Source organism: Danio rerio, chromosome 23, assembly GCF_049306965.1.
Source record: "Danio rerio strain Tuebingen ecotype United States chromosome 23, GRCz12tu, whole genome shotgun sequence".
In the NCBI taxonomy this organism is placed as follows: Eukaryota; Metazoa; Chordata; class Actinopteri; order Cypriniformes; family Danionidae; genus Danio; species Danio rerio.
In genome coordinates this window covers 6,336,245-6,359,122 of record NC_133198.1, presented here as the reverse complement: position 1 = coordinate 6,359,122, position 22,878 = coordinate 6,336,245, and the positions used below count along the sequence as shown (strand labels likewise).

At 38.1% G+C, this 22,878-nt stretch overlaps 2 protein-coding genes across 10 annotated transcripts in view; both read right to left on the bottom strand.

Moving 5' to 3' along the window:
• zmp:0000001139 overlaps positions 1–22,878 on the bottom strand; it is a 308,609-nt gene that overhangs the window by 123,233 nt on the left and 162,498 nt on the right. The gene's annotated exons all lie outside the window — the stretch shown is intronic.
• Positions 3,916–22,878, bottom strand: part of syt2a (synaptotagmin IIa) — a 133,984-nt gene continuing 115,021 nt past the window's right edge. For 5 of the 9 annotated variants that reach the window (XM_021469891.3, XM_073939776.1, XM_691185.9 and 2 more), the window contains 6 exons: positions 19,054–19,185; positions 16,284–16,451; positions 13,421–13,588; positions 10,903–11,020; positions 6,265–6,398; positions 3,916–4,574 (listed from right to left, as the gene is read on the bottom strand). In XM_021469891.3, coding sequence (XP_021325566.1) covers positions 4,359–4,574; positions 6,265–6,398; positions 10,903–11,020; positions 13,421–13,588; positions 16,284–16,451; positions 19,054–19,185 — 936 coding nt within the window. In that variant the 3' untranslated portion in view covers positions 3,916–4,358. Of the gene's footprint in view, positions 4,575–6,264; positions 6,399–10,902; positions 11,021–13,420; positions 13,589–13,987; positions 15,607–15,862; positions 16,452–19,053; positions 19,186–22,878 lie in introns of those variants that run through there. The other 4 variants (XM_073939777.1, XM_073939778.1, XM_005174112.6 and 1 more) reach the window with 2 other exon arrangements.

Here is a 22,878-nt window from a genome sequence, read left to right as displayed (position 1 = left end):
CATGACTGGACCAAGTCTGGCTTCTAGGCAAGGGACAAACATGGACTATGTCTGGGCCAAGTCTAACCAGATTAATAAACTATAACTGGGCCATTGGAAGCCAAATTCCAGTAGCAACACAGGATAGAACAGATCAATAATTCAAACAATTAAATCTTAATTGTTTCCTGGATAATGAAGGCATAAGAAGATGCAAACAGGAAGACGGAAATTATTTTGTGTATTAAAATATTTATTTACTCTTCTTTTAAATAATTCAACGGATTTTAAATGTGGGTCAAGATAGGCCAAACTCACGTGGCCCACATATAAATTTTTAATATTTGGGCCAAATACTACATTTGACATCTGGCCCATGTCTTGTGCGCTGCCTTAAAGATGGTGTCATCTCTGCCAAACCTGGGCTATGTGTGGTCCACATGCGATATGCAAGGGCCAGATGAATGTCTGCTGGGCCAGCTTTATGCCAAATCTGGGCCAGAATTCTTTGCTACCTGGGTGTTCACTGCGGCATGTGGGTCCAAGCAAATTATGTGGGCCAGAGATATTTAGCTATGTGGGAAGGAGGTGCCACCAAACTAGGCCCATGTTTGGCCCACATGCTGTGTGCCAGTGCCGGATAAATGCCTGCTGTGCCAGATTTGTGCCAAATCTGGGCCAGAACTCTTTGCTACCTAGGCTGCTGTGCCAGATTTATTCCAAATCTGGGCCAGAATTCTTTGCTACCTGGACACTGTTCTGCTAATATGTCAAATTGTTATGTTTCCTCATTAGATATAATATAGCCTTTGTTTGCTTGTGGAGGACAGAAGTTCCTTTAAATTTCTAAAATCTAAAGGGAGCTGGACAAACTTTTGCAATAGTCTAAAACAATAGCAGAATCGGATGATAAAAGCCACTAAAGTGATGTTTTCTTAAGTGAGTGAGTTGTTTTTCTTGGGTTACAGCATGTACACAACTAAGTTCCCTCAAACACTCTTTCGGGTCCCTACATGTAGTTTTTGGCCTTTGATTAAAAGTCTATACTCAGTAAATTATGCTCCGAAATAAAGATCTTGATCCAATTCAGGCTTGCGAATTTGCTTAATTCCCAACTACTCAATAACTGAACCGATATCACAAGTTATCGCCATTGCCGAAGGAGCTTCCCCAGGCAAAATGAGGATAAAACACACAAAGATTTAGTTCTGTGTCGGTCTTAAGCAAATGATATTCCGAGATTCACATCCTCACACAATGACTCATCCGGTAAGCCCTAAAAAGCAGCTTTCGGATGATACACACTCTTCTTTTTTTTTAAACAAATGCAAACTCTGACAAGTCGAATCAAGAATGCACCATCACAAAAGCACATATTTAGATTGATGGGGCAACATGTACAGAATGCAGTTCCAGTAGTGCAAATAAGTTCAGCGGTTTGGTAAGATGTGCAGTAAATACACACGTAACAGTGCCCTCTATCAGCTCTCCTCATAAGAACCTCTGGTTTAAACCATGAATAAAACATGAAAACACACACCGATGAAAGTAGGAAACTATTCTCAAAGGAATAGTTCACTCAGTGTTTTCTAAACCCGTATGACTTTTCTTCTTCAGCAGAAGCAGACAAAGGGAGACATTTTGAAGAATGTTTACACTCTGTCAGCAATAGCTCATAAAAATAAAATGATGTTCATGTTAGCTTGCATTAAGGTCTGCGGGAAATGGTAGAAAGGCTATATTGAGTAAGGGTGGGGCTTTTTTTTGTGTATTGTTCCCTCACAGCAAACTAACAGTAAGTGAGGGACTATTATTCAAAATAAATATCATTGTCAGAATTTTTACTATTTGACTATTAGGTACAAAAAACAGCATTTAAAAAAAAAAAAGGTTTAGGAAACAGCAACACATATAGTGTTGAAGTCAGAATTATTAGCATTTCTGAATTATTAGACCCCCTGTTTATTTTTTCCCCCCAAATTCTGTTTAACGGAGAGATTTTTTCAACACATTTCAAAACATAATAGTTTTAATAACTCATTTCTAATAGCTGCTTTATTTTATCTTTGCCATGATGACAGTAAATAATACTTTACAAGACTCTTCTATACAGATTAAAGTGAAATTTAAAGGCTTAACTGGGTTAATTAGGTTAACTAGGCGGGTTAAGGTCATTAGGCAAGTTATCAATAATGATGGTTTGTTCTGTAAAAAGCAATTAGCATTTTTTTTTAGAATTTAGCATATTAAAAGGGGCTAATAATTTTGTCCTTAAAATGGTGTTTAAACAAGTAAAAACTGCTTTTATCCTAGTCGGAAAACAAAAACAAAAAACAAATACAACTTTCTCTAGAAGAAAAAATATTATCAGACATGCTGTTAAAATTTCCTTGATCTGTTAAATATCATTTATGAAATATAAAAAATAAATTAAAAAATAAAGGGGGGTTAATTACTCTGACTTCAACTGTATGTGCAAAAACAACTAAAAATGCTGAAAATACACGCCAGTCCAGGAGGGATTCATCACTACTTTTACAAAATATTGTTTTCAGGTCAACAACATGGCGTTCATATTTATTGATTTTCCCTCGGCTTAGTACCTTATTTATCAGAAGTTGCCATAGGGGAATGAACCACCAATTATTCCGGCATATGTTTTACATAGCGGATACCCTTCCAGTCACAACGCAGTACTGAAAAACAACCATACACTGCAAAAAAAATGCTTTTCTTAGATTTTTTGTTTTGTTTCTAGTCCAAATATTTAAAAGAAGCATTTTCTAGACAAGAAAAACATATTGCCTTTTTTAAAGAAATAATATGCCAAAATGAAGCGAGTTTTCCCTTAAATTAAGCTAAATAATCTGCTTATGGGGTAAGCAAAATAATCTTATCACAAATCGAAAAACAAGACTATTTTGCTTACCCCACTGGCAGATTATTTTGCTTGATTTGAGGAGAAACTCACTGCATTTTGGCATATTATTTCTTAAAACAAGACAATATGTTTTGCTTGCCAAGAAAATGCTCCTTGATTTAAGAATTTGTAGATATTTGGACTACAAACAAGAGAAAAAAAATCTAAGAAAAGCATTTTTTGCAGTGTACACTCATTCACACACATACACACACACTCACACACTGCAGTCAATTTTTGTAGTTCATCCAATTCACCTATTGGCTTGTCTTTGGACTGTGGGAGAAACGGAGCACCAGGAGGAAACCCATGCCAACACAGGGAGAATATGCAAACTCAGAAATGCCAACTGGCCCAGCCGGGACTCGAACCAGCGACCGTGCTGCCCATATAATGAATATTTGTATAGCTCAACATCCCTTGATCTTCGTTTACTTAAATTGCATGAAAAACAACAGCGTGAACATTCTTCAAAACATCTCGTTTTGTGCTCCACAGCTAAAAGAAAGAAAAGTGAGTAAATGATGACTTCATTTCATTTGTGTGTGTGTGTGTGTGTGTGTGTGTGTGTGTAGGTGAACTATTCCTTTAAAGATTAAACATTAAAAATACACAACAAAAGTTAATAAATATAAAAGCAGGTTCAAAACGAAGCATCGACTGGAACAAAAACACCTTCGTTTAAAGTGCTCAGGCAGAATACATTTACCATGAAAATAAAATAAAAAAAGAAAACAAATCAAAGCAAAAGAAACAAATACACTGATGCTAACAGGAAGACGTCCCTGGCAGCTAAGAATTGCTTATTTCAGGATGTTTCAAGGCTTGTCTCCTTTTTTGTCAGGGGTTTGTTAGGATGTTGGGCAGTGGAAGAAGCCAGCCGGCAGCTGGAAACTGAAGAATGGAAGAAGAGGTTGTTTTCGCAGGCAGTGTAATCGACACCTGAAAGGTTCCTTCTGGCTGGATCAGGAGCGTCTAGTCCAAATATCTCTCCAGTCCCCATTTTTCTATATTCATTTTTTTTTTCAATTACTCTTTACTGTCTTTTCAGACACGGCAAACAGAACAGAACTGATTTCATCTAGATGACCAGAGATAATCTAGAAGGAATGTGTTAAATTAGGCAGTGGAAGAGGCAGTGTTTTCTATCCCTGGTCCCCGATGGAAAACTTTGGAATGCTGTTGGATGTTTTAAGGTGTGAATGGGAGCTTATATGTGTAATAACCGCACCTACGAGCCCGGCCCTCCTTCAAGAACATCTGTGGAAACAGTCTCTCTCGGTTCACCCTCATCTCGTTTTAGCCGCTGATGAGACCGAATCGTCTTCTTTAACACCTTCAGTCTGGTGGCCCGTGGCTGTAATTCAGTGCTGATTGGGGGATTTGATGACGTGTTGTGCATGTTGAAAAGTGAATAAAGGAGAGGAGGGAGGGAGGGAGGGAGGGAGGAGGAGCGGGTTTACTTCTTGGCAGTGAGCGCTGCTAACGTGGCGTCCACCTCTTCTTCGGGTTTGAGTGGATGCCACTGAGCGATGGGCCTGCGTGGGTTGGCCAGCATGTCGGACCAGTGCCGGAGCTCGGTGCCCTGCGCTTTACTGCCCACCCAGATCTTCCCGATGGCATCGTTCTTGCCGATCTTATCGTAATCGAGCACTGTGATCACAGCTTGTATTTTCTAGGTAAACAGAAACGGATATTAGCATTAGAGGTTGAAGCAGTGCCAAAAAAAGGTAAGGTTTCTAAAAACAACACATTCTCACTACCAACGTAGCAGGATTTAATTACAGAAAACAATCAGGCTAATATTCGCTGATACCCTCTGATTTAAAAATATTTTTGTTTTTAGTTTAGTTTATTTGTTTATAGCAGGGGATCACCAAACTTGTTCCTGGAGGGCCGGTGTCCTGCAGATTTTAGCTCCAACCCTATCAAACACACCTGAACAAGCTAATCAAGGTCTTATTTATAATGGAAACACCCAGGTGTGTTGAGGCAAGTTGGAGCTAAACCCTGCAGGGACACTGGACCTCCAGGACCGAGATTGGTAAACCCTGGGGTCCGTTCTTCGTAGCTCGCTTAAATGATCTAAGATGATTTGGCAGATCCTGGATCTGTTCCTCTTGATAACTGATCTCTGGCTAATTTGGTTCTTCAAACAAGTTCGTGAATCAGATTAAAATGTCTAGATGAACTGATCTGAGATCGCTGCATGTGTTGTGAAGGACAGATATATTAATCCTTGAAATTATGATTAGCAATGCAGGGATTGGCTGACGGCACAGCAGCGTAATGACATCATCTGATTAATATTCAATTATCCATGTGAGCAAAATTACATCAAATTAGCAGTGAACGGTTTGTTAAATATGACACGCAATAATCTTCCACATTGGTTATGAGCGGCAGGCTTTACACTCTTATGTTTTAAGAGTATTCATCATTAGGGGTGTCACGATTTCGATTTTTAATCGAAATCGATCGAAATTTATGCTCAGTTTCGATTATCGAATCAATAAATAGAATCGCCGATGCTGCCACGCCCCCATGTCATATCAGCTTGGCTTGCCAAGCGGGAAAATAACAGGCTTGTTGAAGTGCTTGTTAAACTGCAGACACAGGAGACCCGTCGACAGAACTTAAACCCTCTCCTCTTTCAATGAAGTCGCCGGTGTGTAAGCATTTTGGATTTCCAGTGAGTTATGTTGTCGACAAAAAAAAAACACAGTTTTGCAAGCTCTACTATGTACGTATTACGTACGGTTCGTCCGATAGACAACACCGGCATCGCGATCCTCCGCCCGCCCCGTTGCAAATCCGCTCGCGAAAAGTACACACTCAGGCCCTGTTTACACTGTCTTTGTTTTTAAATGGCATTTTAGAACGACAACGATTTGACATCCACAGTGGCGTGTAGCATTTCTGAGCAGCCCTCCTTCCTCTCTACCTCTGAAAATGCACATCACGTGACCGCACAGACACAGCCATGCGCTCGAGACAGCAGGTCCAGGCAGTCAGAGGACTGCTTCAATCTTTCACTCACTTGTACTTAGTCATTTTAGCGAACACCTCAGATACTGTTGGCTGGTTCCTGTTGGTTGTGCGTCTTTTTTACCGACGCCATTATAACGACACAGATCACTGCCTATTCACGAGTCCCGCAGAAAAAGTGATTGACAGGTGGTAATTATGTGTGTATCTTTATTCATTTACTGTATGGTTTGTTTATGGGTAAACAAAGACCATGCAGGTCAGGTAGTTTAAACGTTAGGCTACAAATAATTAATTGGTCATTAATTAATTAATTATTCATAATCGAAAATCGAATCGAATCGTCCTCTAAAATGGTAAAATGTTGTAAAATGTACCTGCATCTGGTCCTGTGGGATCTCAAAGCTGAAGGACTCGTTGTAGTAAGGGTTCAGGGTGTTCTTCTTCACAGTTGTCTTCTTCTTCTTCAGTCGTTTCCCATTTTGCAGAAGATGTATCTTCACATAGGGATCTGTGGAAAAAATGTAAGAAGTTATTTTTAAATTCCTATTTTTTTTTTATATTTTTAAAATATTTTATTAATTTTACATTGTAACTAGTCATTATTATTATTATTGTTATTATTACATACTGTAGATGTTTACATTTGTATTAGATGTATTTTGTGTCTTAAATATGAAAAAAAGAACACCAGACAAGCAACTCTCGGACACCTGCTTGTTTTTTGTAGCTTTTTTTTATAGGTGCAGACTATGCAGCAGTTTATATATAACACACTATGTAACACAAGCAAGTGATGCGATGACAAACAGTTGGTGCATCGCACAGCACAGCACAAAACTGTTACTATCTCTAACATAACACAACAACAGCAGCATATCTGGGTTCAGAGAAACGCCAGTGCTGGAAAGCCTTTCCATTCTTATTACAGGTCTAATAATAGCCCATCTTTTAACGGTGGTTTTATCCATCATGATCTAATAAGACTCCTATTCCTGACTGGCTTAAAGAGTGTGCTCAGTCTGATTGGTTAGATACACTTAAATTATTTTCCACAATGTTCCAGTGTATGCCACTCATTGGAAATGCATGCCTCGGCCAATATTTTTGCAAAACCTGTTTTGCTGTTTATTGCAGATCAGCGGAGCACCTACCTACAGTAAACCCAAACTCTAGTGTTTGCAAAACCAAACAAATGAGAAAAGTGCACTGTGACTACATAGTTTTACCTTGATTTTACATTGCTTTTATCACTTTTTTGAACATGTGCTTCACCAAACTTGAACTTGAGAGCTTTGCATTACAAGTACAACACTGTACAAGGTAAGTAAACGAGCAAACTGACCACCCCAGAGAAGTTGTTCATATGGAGATATATAGGTGATGCAGGGAAAGCATCCCCACGGTGTTTAACGGGCCATTAACTGAACCCTTGGAAGACACTTGAGCATATTACTCTTAAAGAGATTGTGATTTAGTTTGAAGGTAAATTGCTTTAAATTGTTTAAATTAAACTTACTAGATGATATTAAAATGATTTATTATGATATGATATGATATGATTATATATATATATATGCATACATACATTTATATATATACACACACACACACACACACACACACACAAAAAAACACACACACACACACATATATATATATATATATATATATATATATATATATATATATATATATATATATATATATATATATATATATATATATATGCATACATACATTTATATATATATACATACACACACACACACACACACACACACATATATATATATATATATATATATATATAAACTGTTGTGAAGAAAAAATCTAATTATGTATGGAAAGCATCGTCAAAGCACCGAGATGCACCGAAATTGAACCAAATCAATAGCCTGATAATTGTAACCGAACCAAACCGTGAGACCAGTGTAGATTCACACCCCATACTTATTACAATTATAGATCTTTTTCCTGGCTGCTGCATGGAGGGCGCCATAGTGACCAGCGTCTTCCGGTAGAATGTTTAGAACTTTTACAACCAAAAATTTCCGATCTGAAAACGGGTTTCAGCAGCGTTTTCAGTGGATTACGGAGTGTTTTTGTGACACACAACTTTGAAAGGTGTGTGTTATAGCTGTTATAATCTGTCAGATCTGTGGTTTAAGCGCGAGAGAAAAACAGTATCGTAAGCCATGTCTCTTTTGTTCTGCTTAATCAGTGTCCTAAAAATAAATATTTGAAATAAACAAAATAATAAGATGTCTTTTGACTGCTTTTTCATAAATACATTACACAATACTTGTACTTTAACTTTCATTGCTTGAGTAGTAAATTTTGAAATAAACTACTTGCAATACTTAAGTACAAAAAACGTTGAATACTTTAGTACTTCCACTTAAGTATGGTGCTTAAAGAGCACTTCAACTTCTACTCAAGTCACTTTTTTGATAGAGCACTTGTACTTTTACTTAAGTCTGGGTCTCTAGTACTTTAAATATCTCTGAAAAAGTAGATTAAGGGAAATAATATTGTAGATAATGTTCAGTTTTCAATCAGACCTCAATGTATCATTAGTATAATATCTCATAGTGATAGTAGAAATGCCAACTGACCTAGTCGGGACTCAAATCAGTGGCCTTCTTGCTGTGAGCTGACAGTGCTAACCACTGAGCCAACATGTCGCCCTAGCTAAAACTTAAACATAAAACAAAAAATATTTTTTAATAAATAATTGAATACTACAATTAAACAACTAAAAAGGCTAATCAGCCTAAGGAAAAGGGATATTTCATTATGCTCAATGTTGAACTGATTAGTGATTCGGCAATGAATATTAAAATACAGAATCATTTGATGAATACGGTAATAGCCTCCTGAGACTCCGCCCATTGACTTGTGTCCTCTGTAGTGGACATTGTGTTTTCATTAATTGTCTTTGAATTTTTTGAGCTACTCTGTCATGTCCTGTTGTACTGTTCAGAGGACATCCTGGGCTTTCTAATAATTTGTTATTTGATTGGCCGGCATGCTATGAACCACTTCTTACACCTCATCCAAAATGGCCGACAAACAAAAAAGCACATTTTATGGGAAGGAGAGAGCTATGTAAAATTGAGCTTTTTTAAATGTTTTTACTATCATTATTACATTTATATTTGTTTATTAAAGTGTCAGGAACAATAGATTTAGCGTTCAAAGCTGTTAACTTGTTTGTGTTTCAAAATATCATCCTTTTTTAAATGTCCAATATACCGGACACCAGGACCATATTAGTGTAATTAATGACTGCATGTTGTAGGGGGCAGAACTGAAGCAGAGAGGATTCTTTATAAGATAGTTGAGGGAGACTCTGATTTAGAGTCTGACAATCAGACAGAGAATTAGAGACAATTAGAGAATGACAATCAGTTTTAAATGGCTTTTATGTTAAATTTGTTTTGAATTAACATCACGTCTTTTTTCTATTTCAGGAATTTCAATACCAAAGGAAAAATGGCTTTTGTTTTGTTTTTGTTACATTAATATTGGATTAATATCCCTTTACAGCCATATCCTGTACAGTTTTCTTGTCTGAGTGGCGGTCATTTCAAACTAAAATGGTCCTGTGGTCCAATACAGTGGTCATGCTGTAAAATTAAAAGTAAAAACAAAATGTAAAAACTCTAAATTGTAGAATTTTTTAACCCAAAGGATGCAGGAAATAAAAAAAAAAGACAAAAAAAAATGTCTTTGGGTCTCAGGAGGATAGGCAGCTCTTTTTAAAACTATACACGGTACTATACATGCTGTGATATTTTCTTTAAGTTCATTAAAAATACATGGTGGCGCAGTAGGTAGCACATTTGCCTCACAGCAAGAAGGTCGCTGGTTTGAGCCTTGGCTGGGTCAGTTGGTGTTTCTGTGTGGAGTTTGCATGTTCTTGTTTGTGTGGGTTTCCTCCGGGTGCTCTGGTTTCCCCCAAAGACATGCGGTATAGGTGAAGTGGGTAAGTTAAATTGACCTCATGTGTGTGAATGAGTGTGTATGGATGTTTCCCAGTGATGGGTTGCAGCTGAATGGGCATCCTCTGCCTAAAGCACATGCTGGATAAGTTGCAGGTTCATTCCACAGTGGAGACCTCAGATTAATAAAGGGACTAAACTGAAAAGAAAATGAATGAATGAAAGTACATGTATTAAAACATATATTTCAAATATTAAACTGGAATTAGGAGTGTCCATACATAAATACATGTACAGTATAATAATTAAATAATTAATTTTAATCAAACTTCAAGACATATCTTGACTGGTATATAATTTTTTGTTTTTTTAATCTTAGGCCATCAACAGCAATCCTTTCACAAAATGTCTCCTACTGTCACCCAGTTTTAAGATTCAAGCAGTAGTTCACTTTCAGAATGATTGTTCAACATTGACTTCCACTTACAGCTAATGCTCACTATTGACGTCTATAGTATTTTTTTCCGCTATTATGGAAGTCAGCTGTCACCAGCAACTGTTTGGATAGCTTCAGAAGTTCTTCAAAATATCTTCTATTGTGTTAACGAGCAGGCTTGGAACAAGTGGAAGCTTGCTGAGGAAACAAATGATGACTGAATTTACATTCTAGAAGTCTTTTAAGACTGGTCTGAACAGTTATCTCCCAGTTTGTGATTGTCCAGCAGGCGGCAGCATTGAGCACTGACTATAGAGATGCACAGCGATGTGCCAGCAGGACTGCAGAGTCAGCACGTGAGCGCTATCTGTTCTGCATGGCTACCATTGACACACAGGCACGTGCACGTCTCACGCGAACATGACCATTTCATGAACTCACTATCGCTCAAACAAGGCATAGAAGACAATATTTGGCAAAATGCAGATAAGAGAAAGCAGAAATCATTCTTATGGTTTATGCAGGAACATCCAGTTCATCTACTCCTCCCACTCTCTAAAAGAGAGACAGGAGAAAAGAGGAACAGCAGAACATTACAGTGTATGTGTGTGTGTGTGTGCGTGTGTGTGTACCTGAGAGTCCCCCCACATCCATCTTTTTTAGGTTCTTCGCCTCCAGGATACAGATGGTGAGTTTTCCAGCTGTAGGTACATAGCGCAGAGAGATGCAGATATCTCCAAGCTTTTCAGGCTGTTTCGGGAAAATAAAATATGGGTTATCTAAGGCAGTGGTTCTCAAAGTGGGGGTCGGGACCCCTTGAGGGGTCACGGAACAATGAAGGGGGGTCGCCTGGTGATTTCCAAAAATCTACTTATTATTATTAGGCCATAAGAATTACCATATTTTATCCATAACCAACTCAAGAGAATAAAACAGTCATTTATAGTTACTATAGAAGCTTTTTTACTAGTTCTATTGGATTGCGACCCCTGGGGTAAATACATTATATTAAAGACAATAGCGTCAGATGCAGCAGATTGATTTTATAACACCAGCTTAAACTTTCTGGCCCATTTACAGCACTGACATACATAAAAAAATAAATAAACGAAGAATAGACTTTTGTCTATTGGTGTGTGAGTGCGCCATTGCATGCAAGTTTTCTGTATTTATAACCACCTCAGAGGATATTGGGGGTCGCGAGTCACTGGCATTGTTATTTTAGGGGTCGCATGCTGAAAAGTTTGGGAACCCCTGATCTAAGGGACAGTTCACACTGAAATGAGAATGCATTGTTTTTTTTTTAAGTAGGGCTGGGTATCATTTAAAAATGTTCAATATAATACAATCATTCCATGCAGTATGTGGGCCAGATGTAAGTGTCTGGTGTGGGCCGAATTTGAGCCACATTAATTTTGCTAGCTGGGATACTTATAATACAATACTGGTTTCCTAACTATGGTGGCCAAGAGAACCTAACACGCTACAATTTACAGAAAAGCAGCGCAGTAAGAAAATTCTTTAATCAGTTTTAGAACAAATGGGTTGTGATTTCTCACAATGCAAAAACATTAAGAAAATGCACCTCAGATAGCATACGTATGTGGGCCACTTTAGGCAGTTATGCAGCACTGGTGGTATTCCTTCGGGCCAGACAAAATGAACGTGAGCCTGAAGTGGCCCATCTGTACAATGCCAAAGGGTGGCCAAAGATTCAAATTCATAAATGGGCCATTTAAGGCAAAGATTTGGCACTTATGGCAAAATGTAATCTGAATGTGAGCCTAATGTGGCCCATGTGGAATATTAGAAATTTGGCCCAAATTATGGGGGATAAATGTGGGCCACAGTTGGCAAAATTGTGGCATAGTCATTTAAGAGTAATCTGGGTCTAAAGCAGGGTGCAAATGTGGCCCAGTTATCTTAAGACACTTTTGTGGACCACTTTTGGCAAATGTTTGGCACAGTAAGCTCTGGCTATTGCGGCTGTGAGCCTAATGTGGCCCAGAGAAAATGTGGCAAATGTGGCCCAGTTATTTTAAAACATATGTGGGCCACTTTTGGCAAATATTCGGCACAGTAAACTCTGGCTAATGCAGCCGTTAGCCTATAGTGGGCCAGAGAAGATATGGAATATTTGGCCCAGTTATCTTAAAACATATGTGGGCCACTTTTGGCAAAAAATCGGCACAGTAAACTCTGGCTAATGCAGCTGTTAGCCTATGGTGGCCCAGAGAAGATATGGAATATGTGGCCCAGTTATCCTAAAACATATGTGGGCCACTTTTGGCGAATATTCGGCACAGTAAGCTATGGCTAATGTGGATTTGAGCCTATAGTGGCCCAGAGAAGATATGGCAAATATGGCCCAATTATCCTAAAACGAATGTGGGCCACTTTTGGCAAATATTTGGCACAGTTAGCCCTGGTTAATGTGGCTGTGAGCCTAAAGAGGCTTAGAGAAGATATGGCAAATGTTGCCCGGTTATCTTAAAACATATGTGGACCACATAGACTAAAGTCACCATCATGGATACAAGTATTTGCTTTAGTTAAGTTCATAGCCCTGAACCTCTTAATATAAATTTTCTCTTAATAGTATACAAAAGACAAGGGAATCAGTCACTGAACTGAACAATAGTCATAGCACAATAAGCAAATCCCAGTTCGGTCCACCACATTTTGGTTCCTCTTTAAACATTTCCATTGTGCTCCATGCAATTTGCATGTGATGTGAGAAATTGCAGCTTGTTTTCCTAGTTTGTTTGCTGTCATACAGATGAAGATATTTTCTTAATTTGTTGGTGTTTAGGGTTATTACATGTGTTATTTACAACAATCTCAGCCACCGTACCAAACAATACTACATACATTACTGTACATGTATGTTAATACTTACAGATCATAATAAGTATGATCTTTCATTTTTTGCATTAACATATGTTACATTGAATGTCTATGGGACATTAATATTTTTATAATTATATATTTTTAATATTTTTACCCTATTTTTAATTTAATTTTCACAAAATTTATTGAAATATCAAAGTAGACACTTGCATTTAATATGTGTTTAAAACATAACCAATGTCAATTGAATTTGACACCATTTAATAACATATGTGAATGACAGAAGAAGCGCTGCTTTACCTCTTCTTTCTCTGCGCTGTCCAGGTCTCTCCACTGCTCAATAGGTTGTGCCAGATCAAGGGTGTTCATTGGAATCTTTACCTCACCGATCACATCATGCTTCGAGAAACGGTCAAAGTCATACACAGACATGACCAGAGTCTTTCCTCCCATTTCAGTGAAGGGAATCTGGAAAATGAGCATCAGCACATTAGTGTGTTTATGTACAGTCAAACCAGAAATTGATCAGACAGTAAATATTATATTATTATTATTAGTGGGTGTAGGACACCATAATTCATTCATGTTAGTGAAGACAGCAAAGAAAAACAAAGTTTACTCTTCATACAGTGGACTAAAGACCAACAGGAAGTGAAGAGGTGAAGAGGCTGTTGCAGCAAGTCTGGAAATACTGAAGTTCAGCATTGATACATTTGTTCAACAACATAGACTACAGGCTGGCATTGAGGACGAGGGTGAACAACAAATAATTAACAGTTAAGTAAAATTATCATACTAGCAGTTGTCTTTTAATATTTTAGTTGATTGGGATGTATTACATATTGTGCCTCTCTATCAAGTTATCTAAAATTAGCACGATGTATTTCTACTGGCATTTTATTCATGACCAGCTGGTCATGTGCTGGCTCTAAGCTAGCCCTGATAAACAAATGACCAGCAAAGAACAAGCAAGTACTAGAAAAGAACTAATTTAAACCAGCTCATGACCACCAATAACTAGCGATATCTAGCTTAAATCAGCTCATGAGCACCAAGAACCATCAAATAACCAGCTTAAACCAGCTCATGACCACCAATAACTTGCAATATCTAGCTTAAATCAGCTCATAAACACCAAGAACCATCAAATAACCAGCTTAAACCAGCTCATGACCACCAATAACTTGCAATGTCTAGCTTAAATCAGCTCATGAGCACCAAGAACCATCAAATAACCAGCTTAAACAAGCTCATGACCACCAATAACTAGCAATATCTAGCTTAAATCAGCTCATGAGCACCAACAGCCATTAAGCAACCAGCTTAACCCAGCTAAAGACCACCAGGAACCAGCGAAGAACTAGCTTAAACCAGCTCATGACCAGCAAGAACTAATGCTCATGTCAGACACAATGCACTCAAATGGATCAAATGACGTCACTGTGAGGGGTGGGGTTAGGTGAGCCCATTAAAAAGCATTGGATGCAGCTCAGATTGCACTAGGTCTACATCCAGACCCCCACCCCCTTAAACCAGCTCATGTTTGATAAGAACCAAAAAGAACTAGTTTAAACCAGCTCATAGTCAACAAGAACTAGCAAAGATATAGCTTAAACCAGCTCATGTCTAGCAAGAACCAACACAGAACCACAGTTTTAAAAAAGCTCATGACCACTAAGAACCAGTGATAACTAGCTTAACCCATCTCATGTGCAGCAATAACTGACTTTTACAGCTAATGGCCAGCAAAAAACTAACCTGAAGTAGCATGACCAGCAAGAAAAAAAAAAAAAAAAAAAAAAATAGCCAACTTCAACCAGCTCATGCCCACCAAGAACCAACAAAAGTTAATAAACATATAGCTTTAATCAGCTGATGACCAGCAAGGACCAACAAGCAATCACCTTCAACCAGCTCATGACCATCAAGAACCAGCAGGAATCAGCAAAGAACTAGCTTAAACAAGCTAATGACTAGCAAGAACTAGGTAAAAACAAGCTCATAATCAGCAAAACTGGCAAAGAACTAGCTTTAACCAACTCTTAACCAGTATAAATCCAGCAAAGATTTAGCTTATACCAGCTCATGACCAGCAAGAACTAATTTTCAAAAGGTTCATAACCACCTTGAAGAACCAGCAAGAACGATCTTAAACCAGCTTATGTCCAGTAAGAACTGACAAGAACTAGCTTAAACCAGCTCATAACCACTAAGAACCTGCAAATAACTAGCTTAAACCCAATAGTATCTGGGTGCAGCCTTTTTGATGCAAGCTGAGATTGCATCACTCAGCAATGCAATGCACAATGCACTCAAATGGATCGAGTGATGTCACTGTGAGGGGTAGGGTTAGGTGAGCCCATTTAAAAGCATTGGATGCAGCTCAGATTGCACTAGGTCTGCATCCAGACCCCTCTCCTTAAACCAGCTCATGTTCTGTAAGAACCAAAAAGAACTAGTTTAAACCAGCTCATAGTCAACAAGAACTAGCATAAACCAACTCATGTCTAGCAAGAACCAACACAGAACCACAGTTTTAAAAAAGCTCATGACCACTAAGAACCAGTGATAACTAGCTTAACCCATCTCTTGTGCAGCAATAACTGACTTTTATAGCTGATGACCAGCAAAGAACTAACTTAAAGTAGCATGACCAGCAAGAAAACAAACAAACAAACAAAAACAAAAAAAAAAACAGCCAACTTCAACGACTCATGCCCAGCAAGAACCAGCAAAAGTTACTAAAGATCTAGCTTTAATCAGCTCATGACCATCAGGAACCAGCAAGAATCAGCAAAGAACTAACTTAAACAAGCTCATGACTAGCAAAAACAAGGTAAAACCAGTTTATTGTTAGCAAAGAACTAGCTTAAACCAACTCATAACCAGTAGAAAACCAGTAAAGATCTAGCTGAAACCAGCTCATGACTAGCAAGAACTAGCAAACAATCATCTCTAACCATTTCATGACCAACAAAAATAAGCAAAGAACTAGCTTTAATCAGCTCATGACCAGCAAGAAATGGAGTAACCTGCAACCATCTAACCAGCATATTCTGTTTTTTAAAACTATATCACATATACTGTGATGATATGAGAAATGTTGTCTTATTAGTTTTTGGTTTGACTGTATACTGGTATTGCGCTGCAGTGGATACTGTACCTTAAAATGGAAAGTTTCGTTGAAGACAGGGTTGAGGGTTTTCTTGTGCACCTTGGTGTCATACTTCTTCTTCTTGTCTGGGAGGATGAAAACTTTAACGTATGGGTCTGAGGTGCCGCCACTGTCCATGGACAGAAGATCAGCAGCTTGCAGGATGCCCACTGTCAGCTACACAAGGAGACAGACAAACATTACATATGCATATATTCAATGGCGTTTTGATCAACACAATCTCACGGCAGTTCGTAACTTTTTCATTTAGTGGCTAATTCATACAAACTCGTACGATCGAATTCGTACATTTTAGTACAATTTGCTCATCCAACAATGACAGTTGGGTTTAGGGGTGGGGTTAGGTGCCGGGCGGCGCCTTTTTAAAATTGTACAATTTCGTACGACTGAAATCGTATGAATTCGTACGAATTAGCCACTAAACTGGCAAAATGTAAAATACTTACGTTTTCTCGTGAGATCAGGCTGGATTTGATTGAAAAAAACGTGTGAAACTCAAAATATTTGGACTCTTTACAGATGCTTACAGCTGTATTTTATGTTGTCCACTGAATTTCAGGTGTAAATATGACTTAAACGTACAGTATTATTTACTCACTATTTACTCACTATCAAATGGTTCCAAACCTTTATGAGTTTCTTACTTCTGCTCAAGACAAAAGATGATATTTTTAAAGAAAGTTACAAACCATCCACTTCCATAGTAGGGAAAAATAATTGTATGGAAATCACTGGTTACAAAGTTTCCACCTTTCTTCAAAATATCGCCTTCTGTGCTCAACATATAAAGGTTTGAAGCCACTTGAGTAAAGGGTGAGTAAATGCCACAAAAAAGAGCATCAAAATTGTTGTTGAAATTACCTAATCAAACAGACTGAACCTGAAGTGGTTAAAATGCAGTATTATTTCACTATAAATGCAACCAAAACAAAATAACCAAAACCAAGACAATAAAGATGCGATAGTATGAAAGGCATAGGTAATTAATAATGAATAAATACATGCAAATGACATATGATGAACACCATTATTTTCTCATTCTTGTCATCTCGAGAACAAAACTGATTATCTACACGGTATCACTAATATGCACGCCCCATGCTGCATTTGATTGGCCATGATGTTTCCAAATGAGATTACAACAATATTTATTTGCCTTTATTTTCTAAGTTTGACTAAGCTTGTATTAAACATACTTTGGGTGTGGGACTCTTATTTTGAAAATACGGCAGGGACACTTTTGGGAACTTTTGTTCCACTGAACGTTCGCAGCTCATCAAGACTCAAAATGCAGGATATATGGATTGAGATTCATTAATCGCCTCCCCATAGAGGCATAGGTTTTGTTTAACTGTATCATTTCTCAGTTTAACATGTATATTTATAAATTAGTTTCACGTTTGTAATGTGGCAACAGACATGTATGCGCATGTGTGGAAATGAGGTACCAAATATGAGTAGACTGCTGAATATTAGTGTTTTATGCATGTTAATGCACCATTAAACTTTATAAAACTCATATCTTTATGCATCTATATTAATTTCTTCCATTGTTTTTGTAGATATTAAAGCTTCAAAATACAGCACTAAATACAGCTTAATTCCATTCGAAAGGGTCAAAACCTAGCTTTTCATTTTAAGGGTAATATCTGTGGTTAGAAATTAGCATATAAAACAAATTAAATCAAGTCACTCTATGACACCTTTAAATATTAATTCTTGCATTATACCTCAAGAGGAAACGTAAATGTTTTACGGTTTTAGTTTAGTGGCTAACTTGTATGAATTTGTACAAGCTCATTCATTCATTCATTCATTCATTCATTCATTCATTTTCATCCACTTTACCAGGCCCGGGTCGTGCGGGCAGCAGTCAAAGGAGAGAACCCCAAACTTCCCTCTCCCCAGACATTTCCTCCATCTCCATTGAGGGGATCCCGAGTTGTTCCCAGGCCAGCCGAGAGACATAGTCCCTCCAGCATGTCCTGGGTCTTCCCCGAGGCCTCCTCCCTGTGGGAAATGCCTGGAACACCTCCCTAGGTAGGTGTCCAGGAGGCATCTGAAACAGATGCCTGAGCCACCTCAGCTAATTTCTCTCGATGTGGAGGAGCAGCGGCTCTACACCGAGCTCCTCCCGGGTGACAGAGCTTCTCACTCTGTCCATAAGGGTGCGCCCTGCCACCCAGTGAAGGAATCTCATTTTGGCAGCTTGTATCTGAGATCTTGTTCTTTCGGTCATGACCCAAAACTCATGACCATAGGTGAGAGTAGGAACGTAGCCTTGCCTTTCAGCTGAGCTCCTTCTTTACTACAATGGACTGATACATTGACCGCATTATTGCTGCTGCTGCACCAATCCGCCAGTCAATCTCATGTTCCATTCTTCCCTCACTCATGAACAAAACCCCAAGATACTTGATCTCCTCCACCTGGGGTAAGGACTCTCCTCTAACCTGGAGAAGGTAAACCACCTTTTCCGCTGGAGTACCATGGCCTCAGAGGTGTTGATTCACATCCCAGCCACGTTACACTCAGAGGCAAACCGAGTACAAGTTCAGTCATTCGAATTTAAATGTACGATTTTAAAATGGAGGCATGGCACCCAACCCAACGGTCATTGGGGGTATGAGCAAATTGTGCTAAATTGTACATATGAGATGTACAAATTCATACAAATTAGCCAATAAATTAAAAAGTTAAGATTTGCCATGAGATTGTGTTGAAAATACAGCATAATATCAAAGTAAAGTGCATTTACCTGACTTGCAGAGAAATCATAGTCCAGGGAGAACTGCAGTTTGCCCAGCTTCTCTTTCTCTTTAGGTTCCTCCTCCTTCTCTTCAGTAATTCCCATGTCTATATCTTCTTCATCGTCATCCTCTTCCTGTTTCTGGAGAGACAAAAGCACAGATGGCGTTACAGGAGAAACTGGAGCAAAGGCGACTGAAGGTAAATGAAGTTCCCCAAACATGGTTCAACTGGGCCAATTCTCAGCTTACCTGAAGTAAGTTGGGTGTCAAACCACCCGGGTGTTACTGTATGTAACTGTGTCAGCGATGACCTTCAGAGCAACATGACTTGATTTCACTTTTCCTTTCATGACACCATTTTGTAACTTTCTACATTACTTTTGTGGAGAAAACGATAGGCGGCTAGTTTTTCTAAAGCAGACTGTCCATAAATTGATTCTCAGTCTGCAGGGTATAATAAAGCCCTGAGATGGAGTCTAAAACACTCAACTTCACACAGGAACTAAAGATTCAGGAGATACAGGAGGGAAATGTTGCTGCTTTAAATGGAGTTCACACCAAATGGAAAAAAAAGTGTCATAATGTACTTATTTCAGAGCTGTTTGACTTTCCTTCTTCTCTTAAACAAAAAGAGAATATTCTGAAAATGATTGAAACTGTTAGCTATTGACATATTTGCAGTATGGAAGTCAATGGCTAATGGTTTCCAATCAGGGGCGGATTGGCCATCTGGGAATTCTGCCAAATGCCAGAAGGGCCTGACCATTTTTTTAAATATGGGCCGGTCAGTCATTTTTTTTTATATGTATTGTTTTTATATGCAGCCAACTTTTATCTCTTGCAAAATGTGAATATTATCAAGATGATGATGATGATGATGATGATGGTGATAATAGTACTAATAATAAATGTTAAGCATTTAGCCCAATTGGCAAGATTTTAAGATGGGCCAACCCAATCAGAGGTTACGCTGGCATAATCAAAATTTGGCAAGAATGTCAAACAAACAGTAAGTGCAACACAAGGTAATTGTCAGAGATGGACCATTAAAAAGGAAAGGTGGTGCCGAAAAGCTTAGAGGTACAGTGGGTTGTTTTGTTGACTCACAGCAAGAAGGTCGCTAGTTCGAGCCTTGGCTGGGTCAGGTGGCATTTCTGTTTGCATGTTCTCCCCATGTTCTGAAAGGGCATCTGCTGCGTAAAAAATATGCTGGATAAGTTGCCGGTTCATTTCGCTGTGGCAATCCCAGATTAATAAAGGGACTAGGCCAAAAACAAAATTAGTGAATAAAATGAATGCATGTATAAATTTGTTATAATTGTGCTGTTTTTGTTCCAGTCACATACATTGAATGTTTAAATATCTATTACATATGTTACTCCTTATATTATATTATTAATGTGTCTGTGGGTGGGGCTGTGTCGGTATGGTAAAGTGGGCTGGTGTGGCTACAGTGCCAGGGCTGATTTTTAGTCCCAGCCGCCCCTGTTTCCAATATTCTTCTTCTTTTGTGTTTGATAGATAAAAAAGACAGGTTTGGAAACATTTGAGTAAATGGTGATTTTTTTTTTTTTAGATGAACTCTCTTTAAAGCGAACACATGGTTTAGTTCAATGTAAAATGATGGACAATTTGTAAACAAATATAATTTTACACATCATTATTTCACATGGTTCCTCCCTGCCGCTCTTCAAAATGACAATGGTGAAGTCATGAAATGAATCTTAATGAACTTATATCGTTTACTTTAATTTAGCCTAATGCTTCTGTCGTAATTAATGTTTTTGTGCCCTGTGCTGTAGTTAAGTATTGTGGAAATATTACATGACTGTCAAGTATGCGCTATATACCGCAGAATATATCATCATGATGCAATCTAAAGTTTTAAAATCAGAATTAAAAGTAACATATTGAAGAAATTATAAATCTAATAAATTAACAATAAAGTGAAATAGAAAAATATTTCAACTTGAATGAAACTGTTAGTCTTTTCTTTTTAAAGATAAGCCAAGGCCACAAAGTCTGAAACATTCTTCGCTTTGAAAATCCTTTCAATTATATGTGGGCGCAAACATATTCTTTGCTAGAATTTGCCAAAGTATGTGAGGTCTGTGGCATTAAATCTTATTCAAAGTTTAGTTCGAGGCAGCGGAAAATAAATGAGATAGTTAATTCATAACTATGTATCATACTTTGTTGAAAACAGTCTGTGCCTATTAGTTTTTAGTGAACAGAAATGATTTTGAAGCTCTGCCCACATTTTACATTAACGTTAGCTGTGTTTTCTTCATAAGTGCTTTTTAAATTCGGGTCGCTTGCCAGTTAAAAGAGATAATTCACCTAAAATAAACTGAACATTTTGTGATCATTTACTCAGCCGTGTGCCGTTATAAACCCATTCTACCAAAACTTTGATGAGATTCACAAAGAAAAAAGGAATTTATATGAATCAAGCAGTGTACTGGAAGTCTTCTGAAGAGACATAATTGCTTAATGTGATGGATAGATTTAATTTAGACTTTTATCCACTAAAATAATACTAATCCATATTATTTGTTCAATGTATATAGTGCATTTTAAATGCTGTGCTGAAGAAAGGAACTCTGAAGTGTCAAAGTTTTGGTGAAACTCTCAAAAACGTCTTCTCTATGATGACATCACACGTTATTTCAATCCACTAATGATGACTGGGCGAGCAAAGTGTAGTCTGATATCCTTCTTGTCCATGACACAACACGAATTTAGGAATCAGAAAGACATTATCTTACCCGATGACCATTATTACAGACTGAATTTTGTGTAGTCTGAACCAGGCATATCTTGTACCATATTTAAGTGTAACACTCAACGATATCTATATAGTGCATAAAAAAGTGTGAATAGCCCTTTAAGGGTTTGGAAAGACACCAGGTTGATTAAATGATTACAACATACTTTTCCCTCCTAAAATTTAAACAGTACTTTTTATTATTTTATGTCAATTCTTAATTCTCCAGGGGCCTCATGTATCAACGCTACGTACGCACAAAAACTTTGCGTACGCCAGGTTTCACGCTCAGAATCACTCACGTTTGGATTTACTAACAATGAACTGAACGTGGGAATGTGCGCAGCTTCACGGCAGCTTTCTGGCTGGCGTACGCACATTTTTTGTGCGTGTCTGTTTTTTCCATTGGCGACTCCTAGAGGCAGTTGTATTAAATTCCTCTCTACAAAGTGTCTGAGCCTTGCAATGGCAGCTGTATGAGACGGGTTCATCTAGTAGGTATGTAAGGTTTCCATACCATACAGTTGACCAGCTAAACATTAAAGCACAATTTGCAGCAGTCGCCTGTTTTCCCAATGTAATCTGAGCTATCTATTGCACGCACATTGCTATAAAGACACTAATTGAAGATGAATTTGCATGCGTGAATCAGAAACATTTCCATTCAATAAATGTGCAAATAAAATATGATGCACAAACTTATTGATGATTCCTACTTGTCTTTCTCTTGATAAATAGTGGGCAAAATCTGATATGTAGCGGGGGAAAAAAAGAAGAAAGAGTTCATCAGACGCTGGATTCGAACCGAGTTTGTGCTCGAACGTGTCAATACATGATCACATGCGTCTTACGAGGTGCGCCACAGAGACTGATAAGGGTATTGCAACATTTTACAGATATAAACCACACTATTTCCTTTTTTAATGCACTCAGTGCGATGTTCAGACCCAACTGTGTTAACCGCATCAGCTAAACTCTCCCACTCTATTTTTTTCTTTTGTTGTTAATTCCGGAGAACAAACTTGCAAATAACACCGCTTTTCTCCGGTCTACCTCCGAAAGCAGC